This window comes from Sapajus apella, unplaced genomic scaffold, assembly GCF_009761245.1.
Source record: "Sapajus apella isolate SASKATOON/1434 unplaced genomic scaffold, GSC_monkey_1.0 scaffold10, whole genome shotgun sequence".
NCBI classification, from domain to species: domain Eukaryota; kingdom Metazoa; phylum Chordata; class Mammalia; order Primates; family Cebidae; genus Sapajus; species Sapajus apella.
Window position 1 is genome coordinate 31,255,149 of NW_022436950.1, and position 13,370 is coordinate 31,268,518.

At 40.7% G+C, this 13,370-nt stretch overlaps 1 protein-coding gene across 2 annotated transcripts in view; it reads left to right on the forward strand.

The window, feature by feature from the left end:
• Positions 1-13,370, forward strand: part of PLEKHM3 (pleckstrin homology domain containing M3) — a 201,252-nt gene that overhangs the window by 86,511 nt on the left and 101,371 nt on the right. For both annotated transcript variants that reach the window (XM_032278451.1, XM_032278452.1), the window contains exon 5: positions 6,652-6,845. In XM_032278451.1, the coding sequence (XP_032134342.1) occupies positions 6,652-6,845 (194 nt within the window). The remainder of the gene's footprint in view (positions 1-6,651; positions 6,846-13,370) is intronic.

Sequence of the window (13,370 nt, forward strand, 5' to 3'; positions counted from 1 at the left end):
AACAGAGCACAGCCTTGTCTCTAAAATAAAATAAAATAAAATGCACAAATAAGTAACTTTTTTATAAACTAAATGTTACTGAACTTCAGTTTTATTTTAAAGTTAAAATCAAATGGGAGCCTACTTGTTAGTGTCCTGCTTAATTATAGGTTAGTCTTAATTTGTAGACTCTTGCTTTAAGATGGAGAAGGGGCAGGGATAAACTATTTTATGGAGTTATAAGCTGATAGAGTATGGTAACATTATTAAAAAAATAAGAATTGTGAATGTAAGCAATGCTAAAAAGCGCAGAGCAGAGTATCCAGGGATCTGAGTTCTGGCTCTGATTCTACCATGACATGACCACAAATAATTTAGTTAAGCTCTTTGTACTCAATTTTCTCTTCTATTAAATACAGGCAATGGATTAGTTCAGTATTTCTCAAATTGTATTCAATGAAGCATTATCAGAGTCTTTCGTGTTAGTAAAAGGAGGGCCACAGCTAGGCCAGCTTTGTGGGAAATGGAAAAGCACCCCTCCAGGAGAACACAGCTCAGCAAACTCACAGCTTAGCAAGAGGATGCAGTAAGGTAGAGAAGGATGCCCTTTCTTGTGGTTCATGAGTGGTGATCCAGGCTGGATCTCATTTTCCACATTCCCACTGCCCATACATCCTGTGTAGCACTAAACAGCTGCCCTGTCTGTAGTCAAATAGCTTTGAGAAGTGGCTGAGTTAAGCAGGCTTTCTTTGGTACGAGTTGTCTCAGGGTTGTTTTTTTTTTTTTTAAATGGAGTCTCACTCTGTCACCCAGGTTGGAGTGCACTGGTGCAATCTCGGCTCACTGCAACCTCCGCCTCCCAGGTTAAAGCGATTCTCCTGCCTCAGCCTCCCAAATAGCTGGCAATACAGGCACGTGCCACCACACCTGGCTAATTTCTTGTATTTTTAGTAGAGACTGGGTTTCAGTATGTTAGCTAGGATGGTCTTGATCTCCTGACCTCATGATCTGCCTGCCTCAGCCCCACAAAGTGCTGGGATTACAGGCCTGAGCCACTGTGCCCGGCCGATGTCTCAGTTTTAATATGCAAACATGCTGTACTTTGAATCTCCAAGAAAGGAAAGTGGTGTGTGGCATATATCTTACTGGACCTCAGAAAATCTTTTTTGTGGGACCAGTTTTCCTTCGAACACAAGTTGAGAAAAACTGAATTAGATTATCTTTATTAGTCCTTGTTATTCTATGATTATGTTCTCTCATGTTTCATTCTGGTACATTTTCCTCCTTTTTATAAAAATAAAGTCCTCACTACCACCACCATAATTCCATGTCATCTCCAAATTGCTATCTATGGTTAAAAATTCCCTATGCCCCATTACTTTATTGCCAGGGGCTATTTTGTGGGGGAGCATACCAGAACACTCTCAGGATTATGCAAACCTGAACAACATTCAAGAACTTTGTTTTTAAGAGGTGGCTGTCACCAGCATAACAAGAGTCGTATTATGTTCGAATCTATACTGATGACACTTAATGTCCAAATCAAATGAAATATGTGTTTACTTATAAATGTATGTGTGTAAATAGCAGATCTGGTTATTATTAGTTTGTAGCTAATCATAATGTGATTTTACCGTTTTCTCCACCTCCTCCTGAATATGAGGTAGGGGTGGAGGCCTGTTTCCTCTTGGATTCCTCCTTCTCATCTCTCTTGAATCATGTAGACTACAGGGTTGTGAAGAAAGAGTCAGTTCACAAACTGCAGCACAATCACAGTCACAGAGTTCAGTTCTTATAGCTTCAACTCTTCTGTTTTTAAGCTACAAATGCTATGAAAAGAAACATTCATGTGAATAGAATGAATATCATTAATTAATAGTATTTGGTAAATTACTAATAGTAATACTAATGTGAATGGAGTGGTGTCATGGAACAGAGTTCCAGCCCAAACCATTCATTTTTTAAAACAGCGTTTTGAGCTCATCCATCTGTACCCGACTATGAGCTGAACTTTTCTTTACATCAGAAATGGCACTCAGGCTTTTTGTGTTTTTCTTTTTGAGACGGAGTCTTGCTCTGTCGCCCAGGCTGGAGTGCAATGGCACAATCTCGGCTCACTGCAGCCTCCGCCTCCTGGGTTCAAGCAATTCTCCTGCCTCAGCCTCCCGAGTAGCTGGGATTACAGGCATGCATCACTGTGCCTAGCTAATTTTTTGTATTTTTTAGTAGAGACGGGGTTTCACCATGCTGGCCAGCCTAGTCTCGAACTCCTGACCTTGTGATCCATCTGCCTCAGCCTCCCAAAGTGCTGGGATTACAGGCATGAGCCACCGCGCCTGGCCCTTTTTAAGTTTTTCATAATTTGGTTGACAAAAAGTAGGATGGTAGCTCTTAGCTCTTAGTTGGAACACAGTCAGTGTTTACATATAATTCATGTAATATTTATATTAACAAAAAATAAAGTTTCTCTCACATAAACTTTATCACCTAAGAATATCATTAGCTTTTGTTCCTAAGTGACTTTTTTATAACATTTTCTTTTTTAATTAGAGTTTGAGAGTACAATCCTCATATCAGTATGAAGTGTCATTTAGAACTTAGGAAATCGCCGGACGCAGTGGCTCACGCCTATAATCCCAGCACTTTGGGAGGCTGAGGCTGGTGGATCACCTGAGGTTGGGAGTTCCAGACCAGGCTGACTAACATGGAGAAAACCTATCTCTAAAAAAAATAATAATAAAATAAACAAAAATAATAATTTAAAAGTAAATTTAAAAAGAACTTAGGAAATCAGTGGGGATACAGTGCTCTCTTTTGCAAATATAACATCCCATACCAAATTTTGAGTTCTCTCAAAAATTCCCTCACCAATTGTTAGTAGTGGCTGATTCTCAAAAACGAGCGCATGTGCTCAGCCTTGCTGACAAAAATGGCTGAATCTGGTGGGGATTTGTTCAGTACACAGGCAGCTGCCGTAGCGATGCGCACCGTATGCCTACTGCTAGTAATAGCTGGTGAAGGCAGCACCTTTGACATTATTGAAACTAGCTCTGTTTTTGTTTTTTGTAATTTCAGTTTATGAATACTGACATCAGTGGCTGCTTTTCCATTTATCTCGCTGCTTTTACTTTCTCTGTAAAAGATTTTTTTCTTCCTTTCGGGCTTAAGTACCACCTGAAGAGTGAAGCCTTTTAAGGCCTGGGAGACTGGCCAGTGCCCTCTGTCCCTCTGTTCACCTACTAAAAGGTAGCATTGTTAACCTAATTCAGCAGGGCTCTGACTCCGTATAAACACTGCTCAATAGAGCCAGAAAGACTAATTGAATTGTACAATACATCATTTTTTAGCAACAGTTTCAAGTGGATTGTACTTCATTTCCCAAAACACCATCAGTCTTTTCCTCATTTTAAGATATTTAAATATAGCAAATATTTAATCATGATAAATAAAATATTTAAACCCAATTCTTTCTTTCCCCACTGAACTGTGGGCTATTATACCTAAAAACAGGGCCATGCTTGTTTTATACTCCACTGAATGTCTAATGCCTGCTACCGTATCTGGCATGTATCTGTGTCTATTAATATATGCCTCAAAAATAAAAGTGAGGATATTTAGCTCTGTCACCTTGGAATTCCTATTATTGCCAATCTGGTTAAATAGTTGAAGATTTTGCCTAATTTTAGGTACCTCTTTGTGACCTGGATTTTCAGAGACTGTAAACTTCTCTAATTCTATAACTCTAATTCTGCAGGATGCTATAGGATCACACAACACAAGGTACCTCAAAATAATTGCTTATAAGGAAAACAATTAGACTTTTATTTTTTTAAATGATGTATTTTTTCCCATTCCTATAAAGAACATAAACTTTGGTATAAGCTTTACAATATAAGAAAATGATCATATTGAATTTTATGTTTATGTATAAGAAATGTATAATCAACATATAATAGCCATACATTTAATTATCACATGTACCTATTGAGGGGTTTTTATGTTTGTATCTGCCTGTTGTACTCTCCTCTGTCCCGCATTTGTTCACCAAGTGACTTTCAGTTTATCTTCTACAACCATTGCCACCTGCTTTCCCAGCCCTCACCCCACCAGGCTCCCAACCCTCTCTCCACCAGGAGAGTTGATTTCTTCTCCTCTAAGCTACCAGTGGGCCCCATTCATACTTCCTCCCTCTTTTGTAGCAGATGACAGGCTACACACTACATGTTATATGTGGATTTGTTTTAAATATTTGTCTCATGCCAAACAGTGTGCCACTTGAGGATAGGAACTGCATCCTATATATCTTTATTAATATACTTCTAGCCTAGCATATGAAACATAGTAGATTTTTTTTCAATTTTTTTAAGTTTATTTGATATATTTGACGATCAGCGATTAGTTCTCATCCACATTGACTGTAGATTTTTGAAAGTGGTAACAGGTACATAAGTAACCAAAGTATAGAGCTTATTTGGTGAATCTTAATCCTCATTACGTTTTCTGGACAACCGCAGACGGATTCGGTATGGGACATTCCTTATTCCTTTGGCCCAGACAGCTTTGTTGAGCCTGGTATCAATGCGCACATCTGGAGTTCCCATCTCCTTCATAGCAAATTTCCAAATTCCTTTGAGTGCCCAAGGGGCACGCTTCTTGAAGCCCACTCCATAGTAGATTTTTAATTATCTTTTTAATAAGCAAAGTTTTTTTTGTTTGTTTGTTTTACTGTTGAGTTCTAACCTTGCTCCTAGAGAGGTTTTAATGGAAACTTTTTAGAGAGGCTTTACCTTCCATAAAGAGAAACTGAGCCAACTTTCTATGTATTAGTAGCCAATCTACATCTCAGTATCAGTGATTGGTATGTAGAGATTCCAAAAACTTACCCTCAAGTTATGCATTATTTAAGCCACTCCCTCTGTATCTCTGAGATACTGTGTTTCCATTTACTATTTATTTCTACTGATGACAATGACATTATAAAATTAACTTTCAGGCCAGTCACAGTGGCTCACACCTGTAATCCCAGCACTTTTGGAGGCCAAGACAGGCAGATCACCTGAGGTCAGGAGTTCAAGACCAGCCTGACCAACATGGAGAAACCCTGTCTCTACTAAAAATACAAAATTAGCCGGGCATGGTGGTGCATGCCTGTAATCCCAGCTACCCAGGAGGCTGAGGCAGGAGAACTGCTTGAACCCAGGAGGTGGAGGTTGCAGTGACCCGAGATCGCGCCATTGCACTCCAGCCTGGGCAACTAAGGTGAAACTCTATCTCAAATAATAATAATAAAATAAAATAAACTTTCATAGCCTTGTGGATTACTACTCGAGGTGGATACAGAGTTGGATGGATATATTGGCTGGAGTCAGCCCAAGTTCAAAGTTGTAATAAGAGCAAATTTTTTCTGTTTATTGAAGCAGTGTATTTGATCTGGTTTGCTATTCAGTCAGATTATTCTGTAAATAATATCCTTTTGAATTTTGTAATATGTACATGATTTACCTTTTTTTTTTTTTTTTTTTGAGACGGAGTCTCACTCTGTCACCCAGGCTGGAGTGCAGTGGCATGATTTTGGCTCACTGCAACCTCCGCCTTCTGGGTTCAAGCATTCTCCTGCCTCAGCCTCCCAAGTAGCTGGGATTACAGGCATGTGCCACCACAACTGGCTAATTTCTGTATTTTTAGTAGAGCTGGGGTTTCACTATGTTGGCCAGGCTGGTCTTAAGCTCCTGACCTCAAGTGATCCACCCACCTCGGCCTCCCAAAGTGCTGTGGTTACAGGCATGATCTACCATACTCGGCCTTGATTTACCTATTTTTTTAAAGTGGCTACTTTTTAAAAAGTGTTGTGGAATATTCATCCTTATATATGCACATATGAATTTGTATTGTTTTTTAAAAAATAGATATTTGTATTAAGACAGTCTTCTTGGCCGGGCACAGTTGCTCACGCCTGTAATCCCAGCACTTTGGGAGGCCGAGGTGGGTGGATCACGAGGTCAAGAGGTGGAGACCATCCTGGCCAACATGGTGAAACTCCGTCTCTACTAAAAATACAAAAAAATTAGCCGGGCATGGTGGTATGCTCCTGTGATCCCAGCTACTTGGGAGGCTGAGGAGGAAGAATGACTTGAACCCAGGAGGCAGAGGTTGCAGTGAGCCAAGATTGCACCGCCGCACTCCAGCCTGGTGACAGAGCAAGACTCCATCTCAATTAAAAAAAAAAAAAAGACGGTCTTCTTAATTAATTCCTTTTTTTATTTTGAAATAATCATGGATTCACAGGAAATTGCATAGACAATTCAGAGAGGTTCTGTGTACCTTTCACACATTTTCCTCCCTTGGCTACATCTTAGGCAATTAAAGTAATATCAAAAACAAAAACAGCAAATTGGCATTGATATAATGGGTCAGTATAATGGCACCATACTTTGCCATTCTATCCCATTTCCAGTAATCGCCACTGCAATCAAGATACAGAATTAATAAACTCCTTCCTAGCTTACAGTTGAATGTCTGGAAGAGAGAGAAACCAAAATTTACATTTAATTCAACTACAGACTTTTTCATTTGGCGGTGTTTAGAAAATAATCGTGTTCAGCTATGGTTCCTAGTTTGAGCAGGTGTGAAGAGCCAGGTACTTCGCCAGGACTGACCACACTTGTTTCGTAGGTGTCGAAGCAGGCCAAGGAGTTTCTGGAGTACGTGTACGAGGAGCCGCTCATCGACATCCAGCAGGAGAACGCCATGCTGTACCACCACGCAGAGCCACTGGCTGCTGTGCTGCGGCTGCGGCAGCGGCTGAAATCGCTCCGAGCCTATTTGTTCAGCTGCCGGGCAGCGGTGGCAGAGGATCTTCGCCGCAGGTAAGAGTCATAAATGTCAGACGGCTCCCGTTTGTTTTTCTTTCCGCCCCTGGAGGGTAGTTAGATGATCTCCAAAGGGCCTTTCCAGACTGCCTCTAATTCTGTGGCTCTCCCTCCACCTCTCCACTGCCAGTCTCTCTCTGGGCTCTTCTTTTACTTTTTTTACTCCAAGTTTCGCCATTTGTTTGAGCCAAGCAAAATGAAAATAACATTCACCATTACTGAAGGCTTTCACCCATGGATCGAGTGCCCAGGATGGTGAACACTTGTCTTAACAATATGTTAATTTGAGATAATAATCATGGGAGTATCTATATTGGTCACTTACTTAGTGTTTTAGACTTTTCCCAATTTCAATTCCTGTTTCTCATCAGCAAAAAATAAGCATGTTTAAAATAGTTCATAACTAAAAAACATTTTCGGTGTGAAATAAGTAAATGGTTATTCAAATTTTATTTTATATATGTATTATTATTATTTTTAAAGAATAGAGACAGAGTCTCATTCTGTTGCCCAGCTGGTCTTAAAATCCTGGACTGAAGCCTCCTGCCTCAGCCTCCCAAAGTGTTGGGATTACAGACATGAGCCACCGTGTGGGCCTCAAATCTTATTTTCCATACAGAAACAAATACCCAAAGTTGGTCAGTGATGCAGGCAGTAGAGCTATAATTAAAATGCACAGACCCAGGATTTTGCCTTTTATCTTACTGTCAGTGCAGGCTGCTTTCCCGTAGCTTAGTTAGCTCATAGTTCATAGAACACCAAGTCCAAAGCAGGCTCAGATCCTTAAAGTTGAGACTAAAATGTGCCTGCTCTCATAACATTCCTTTTTTACACACAGATTTTATAGGCATTTAAAGTCTCACCCTTGGCATATACCAACTAGCTTATACTTGAAATAATTGTTTATGGTATTCATAAGTCTCTAAAAATAACTTTTAGTTTTTGTTTTAATAGAAATGACCAGCAGCATACATTAGTCATGTTAAATGGTTTTGGAGATAAGCCTACCTGCATAAGAACCTTTAGAAAGTATTGAAGTGATAGAATTTGCAATTTGAGATCCAATTAGATCCAAGGAAACTGACATAACCCCAGGCATCTAAAAAGAACTAAATCTAGATAGTGAAGGATATATAATATCTAGACAAGCTCTCATAAAATGATAATGAAAAGACAGCTGCCATAAAGCAAAATACTTCTCAGTGGTGGTCATTCTATTACCTAGTTGTTTTTCAGAAAGCACCAGAAAGTGGTCAGGATTTATTCTACTAAAGTCTAGGAAGATCTTAATTTTAAAAGATCAGGGCTTTCCTTGGAAGGCAGTAGAATTATACATCTCAAACTAATTTACCAACTAAACCAGATACAAGATTTTTAATGTTCAAAGTATGTTCTGTTATTTTCAGTACCTTTCAGCATTGCTTAGAGCTTATTTTTCTTGTGCCTGTATTCCTAGACAATATTAAAATCTCTACATGGGAATCATGTTAGATACCTTTATGGTATAATGTTTTACTTTGCTTAAAATATGCCAAATCAGGGCACACATTTAGAAATTAAATAGAAGATCCTCTCCTCATATGGATGACTAAGAATCCCTACTCTGTTCCAGCAGTCTGGTGGTTTACCACCATGTACTGTGCCTTATGGCCAGACCACCAGGAAAGAAATGGGAATTCTAGAAACAAGGCACTCCCAAAGCTATGAGAATGAAGACAGCATTTTCCCCCTTAATTCTCCCATTTCCCTTCATTTTTCTTTCCTGGACTTGTTTGTAACCATTGTAAAATACAGTACCTGGCACAAGGTAACTATTCAGTAAGTGTTGAATGGATAGATGGAGGGAGGGACGGATGTATGGTAATTGTCACTTTAGACCACTGAGCAAAGGCTAGTAGCCCAACTTTGAGGAGGGAATCATCTTCAGAGTCTTCTTTTTCTTACCTCCCTATTTTTCACTTAACATATTATCTTACCCATCCAAAAAACCCAAAAATAGTTGATGAATGAATAAGCAAATGAATGAAAGAGCAGTCAAATCAGTTCAAAAACTTTAGATGGTCTGTTTCTGAGATAACTCTCAAATCTTTCCTCTCCTTTTCACTGCTTTTGTTTTGTTTTGTTTTGTTTTAATAGAGACGGGGTTTCTCCATGTTGGTCAGGCTGGTCTCGAACTCCCGATCTCAGGTGATCCTCCCACCTCAGCCTCCCAAAGTGCTGGGATTACAGGCGTGAGCCACTGCACCCAGCCTCCTTTTCACTTCTAATATACTACCCTGATTGAGAATCTCAAGGCTATTGCAGTGACCTTCTTCTAATTAGTCTAACATTTCTTTTCTCCTCAATCCAACCTTTGCATTAGATAAATTATTTAAAATAGAAGTATAGAATTCAAGATCTGCCCAAGTCTAGCCCAGTATATTTTTATACTCTCAAATACCCTGCACTTTAGGCAAAAATTATTACTTTGCTCTCAAGGCATTCTCTTGTGGGAATTAAATGACTTCACACAACTGAAGTGCTTAAACCAGTGCTTGGACATAGCAAGCATGCAACAAATACTATTATTGTTATTATCACTTTCTTATCCTAGACTGTTCTTATATCTGGCTTTTAAAGTATTTGATAAAATATTCCACCTAAAAGCTACCCCCTGTTATTCTCTCTACTAGAATTAATCCTATTCTCCTGATGCTATGTCAAAAAAGGAGTGAGCAAGGGAGAGTGGGATGGAAAGCTAGCTGGGCCCAGGCCTGCAGTTTCTGCTGATACATGCACACTTCTCCATGTGATTGTTTCAGAAAATGGGTGGAGCGCTCTCCCTGTGAGCCAACAATGAGACATCAATTCCTACAGAAACTGGGGAAGCACTGTTTTATTTTAAATTTCGTTATTTTGGATTTCCTCTCCTTACATGTTGTTAAAATATTGTTTAGGGTTACCATTTCTCTCCAACCTCAGGCAGAGAAAAGTGTGCTAGTAACAAGTAGTACTTCTACGGCTTTTGAGGCAGGAGTAAGTTGAGGGGACTAGTCTTGAATTTTTTCAAATCTTTTTTATTAAAAAATTTAATTAAAATGTAATTTTAAAAAATTGTTTTCCTTGCCAGTAAATAACCAGGGATGATTTATTTTGAAATATGACTATTTAGTGAAATAATCTCCAAGAGTTTTGCTGAAGTGTTCATACTTACTGCAGCCAGCTTACACGTCTTTTTTTTTTTTTTTTTTTTTTTTTTGAGACGGAATTTCGCTCTGTCACCCAGGCTGGAATACAGTGGCGCGATCTCGGCTCACTGCAACCTCCACCTCCCGGGTTCCAGCAGTTCTCCTGCCTCAGCCTCCTGGGTAGCTGGCATTACAGGCACATGCCACCACAGCCGGCTAATTTTTGTATTTGTAGTAGAGACAGGGTTTCACCATGTTGGCCAGGCTAGTCTTGAACTCCTGACCTCAGGTGACCCACCTACCTTGGACTTCCAAAGCGCTAAGATTACAGGTGTCAGCCACCATACCTGGACAGCCACACTTTTTTTTTTAGACAGAGTCTCACTCTGCCGCCTAGGCTGGAGTGCAGTGGTGTAATCTCGACTCACTGTGACCTCTGCCTCCCACGTTCCAGCAATTCTCCTGCCTCAGCCTACCGGGTAGCTGGCATTTCAGGCATGCACCACCACACCCAGCTAATTTTTGTATTTTTAGTAGAGACGGGGTTTCTCCACGTTGCCCAGGCTGAATCTGACTTCTTAAAAACAAAGTTAGTTACCAATACCTTTATATGTGATGAGTTTATCCAAAATCAATATTTAACGCTCCCTTTGTTTTACCTGTGGGGGCGGCAAAAAAGCCTCCCTCATCTAAAGTGGGGGAGTTTAAACAGTGAGGTGAACTTGCTGGACTTAACTAATCTTCTATATCCCTCATAGAAATTAAAGGAGGGAAGAGTTGATGGGGAACCAAAAAAAGCAAGAGAATCCAGTGCTTATCTAGTAGTAAAAGGCATCCCTTCCTGCCTGGTTTTTACCTCAATGTGAGAGTGCTCATTAATCTCCAGCAAGTAGGCCCAACATGCCAAAGACCTGTCAGCACCATATAAACAGAATAAAGCAAACTGTTAATATTGCTGTCGTGAGAAAACTGAAAACAGACTGATTAATCGTATTGGCGCTCGACCGCCAGGGAGCCAGCTTTGGCCGTCGCCTTATTAGGGAAGTCACAGTTTGCTTTTAGGCCTTTCATTATGATGGCTGCCCGGTTTTCATCCTCACTGTTTTTGTTATTGTTGTTAAATGAACGCCTTGTTCTTGAACCCATACTGCACATCTTGACTGGCAGGGGTGATTAGTTTAGAAAAAGTCAGTGTCCTCCCTGAAGCCTTAATGTTTACAGTGCTGACAATTCACTGTTTCTGAGGACTCCCAGATGGCGGCCCTGCTGAATTAGTTCAAGATCTAGTTAACTTTTCATGAGAAGAATTATTTACAGTGTCTACACATGAAGGTGCATGAGGAACTCTGAGGAAAATCTGGGCATACATGGCGACATCAAGACACATCCAGATTGGCAGCTATTAGGGAAATTTCTGGGAGGGACGTTAAGAATTGCTAGTAGGAGCGTCAGCTCTTGCTGAACACAGGAACAGCAGGATGTGTCACAAACAGGCACAGTAGAATGTGTCGCCTCAAGGCCAGATTTGGCCAGCAGACATGTTTTGTTTGGCCTTACAGGGATGGCCCCAGTAAGTTATGAAATTGTGAAATAGTTGCCAACATTTAAAAAAATCAGGAGTTTTCGTGCACACACAAAGTGAAGCGTTCTGGTTTCTCTTGGGAAATGAGTTCTGATGACACAGAGCTTCCCTCATTCTGTGTAGCAGAGATTAGCTTTAGACACTGGAGGCTCCACTTTGCCATAACCTCTTCTGCTCTAGTTTGTCTCCCCAAACCCAGTGTCACTTGGTATATAACATATTGCTGCCCTGTTTTTCTCATCTCTAGCCCATTTAATTCATTTATGATAGTTCCCCGGGCCTAGGCATTTGAGGTTTTAACTCCAAAGCCATGTAATTAAACATTAAGACTAGAGTTTGCAGATGTCTCAGATACTACATCCGTAACTTGGTCAGGAAGTCCATCTCAAAGGATGCTGAACATCTAGATTTGCTTCTCTCAAAAGACAAACATAAAGAGGCTTATAGAACTAGAAGAAATAACAGCAGGTGAACTTCAAAGTTCCTCAGAAGATGGGTGGAGGTGTCCTAGGGCTTGGGCTAGACAATTACAACACGCCCCGCAGGCAGCTGCAGTGCAGTGATTTGAGGGAGGGACCATTACCTGCAGCAGCAGCCTCACCACAAAGCTAAAGCTTAGAGCCGGGTCACCAAGCCCAGGTGGAGCAAACTGAGAAAAAAATAATAAAATGAGGACACCAATGGAGGCGGTTTATTATAAACTCTGAGTTAGGTTGGACTGCCTAAGCTCAGAGCTCACTGCTATCTCTGATAGCTCTCAGCCAGTTTTCTCACCTGGAGATAACACCACCTCACAAGGAAAGTGTGAGGATTCAGGGAGTAATGCCCAGAACACAGTAAGCTCTCAGGAAATGTTAACTCTTCTTTTTTTGTTTTATTTTTATTTATTTATTTATTGTTGAGACAGAGTCTTACTCTGTCGGCCAGGCGGGAGTGCAGTGGCACGGTCTTGACTCACTGCAACCTCCATCTCCCAGGCTCAAGCAATTCTCCTACCTCAGCCTCATGAGTAGCTGAGATTATAGGCATGTCTACCACACCCAGCTAATTTTTGTATTTTTAGTAGAAACAGGGTTTCACCATGTTGGCCAGGTGGGTCTTGAACTATTGACCTCACATAATCCGCCCGCCTCAGCCTCCCAAAGTGCTGGGATTACAGGCGTGAGCCACCACACCCGGCCTTAACTTCTATTGTAAGCAGATCACAATTCAGAAGGAGTTAGGAGGTGAACAGAAGAGAAGAGGCAAAAGGAAGATGAGCCTGGAGACATTGAAGAGGCTGGGATTCAGGGAATTGCCACAACTTTCTGTGCAGAGCACACAGCATCAGTAGAAGTTATGAGATACGGACTGTGGCCCATCAGTATTGATCCAGTGGGATCCTTCAGGGACCATGCCCTTAATTCCCACTCCCTGTTTCTAGCATATTTAATTAATGTCATACTCTCTAATTTTTTCGCCTGTCCTCTCACTTTAAAAAACAAAACAAAACGAAAACCACAAAAAAACGCTCCCCTGTTCATACTACCACCTAAGATCCCATCTTAAGCATTCCTTTTACTGTCAAAATTCTCAGAACTACTTGGCTCAGTGGCTCACACCTGTAATCCCAACACTTTGGGAGGCTGAGGTGAGTGGATCACCTGAGGTTAGGAGTTCAAGACCAACCTGATCAACATGGAGAAACCCTGTCTCTACTAAAAATACAAAATTAGCTGGGCATAGTGGCACATGCCTATAGAACCAGCTATTCGGGAGGCTGAGCAGGAGAAT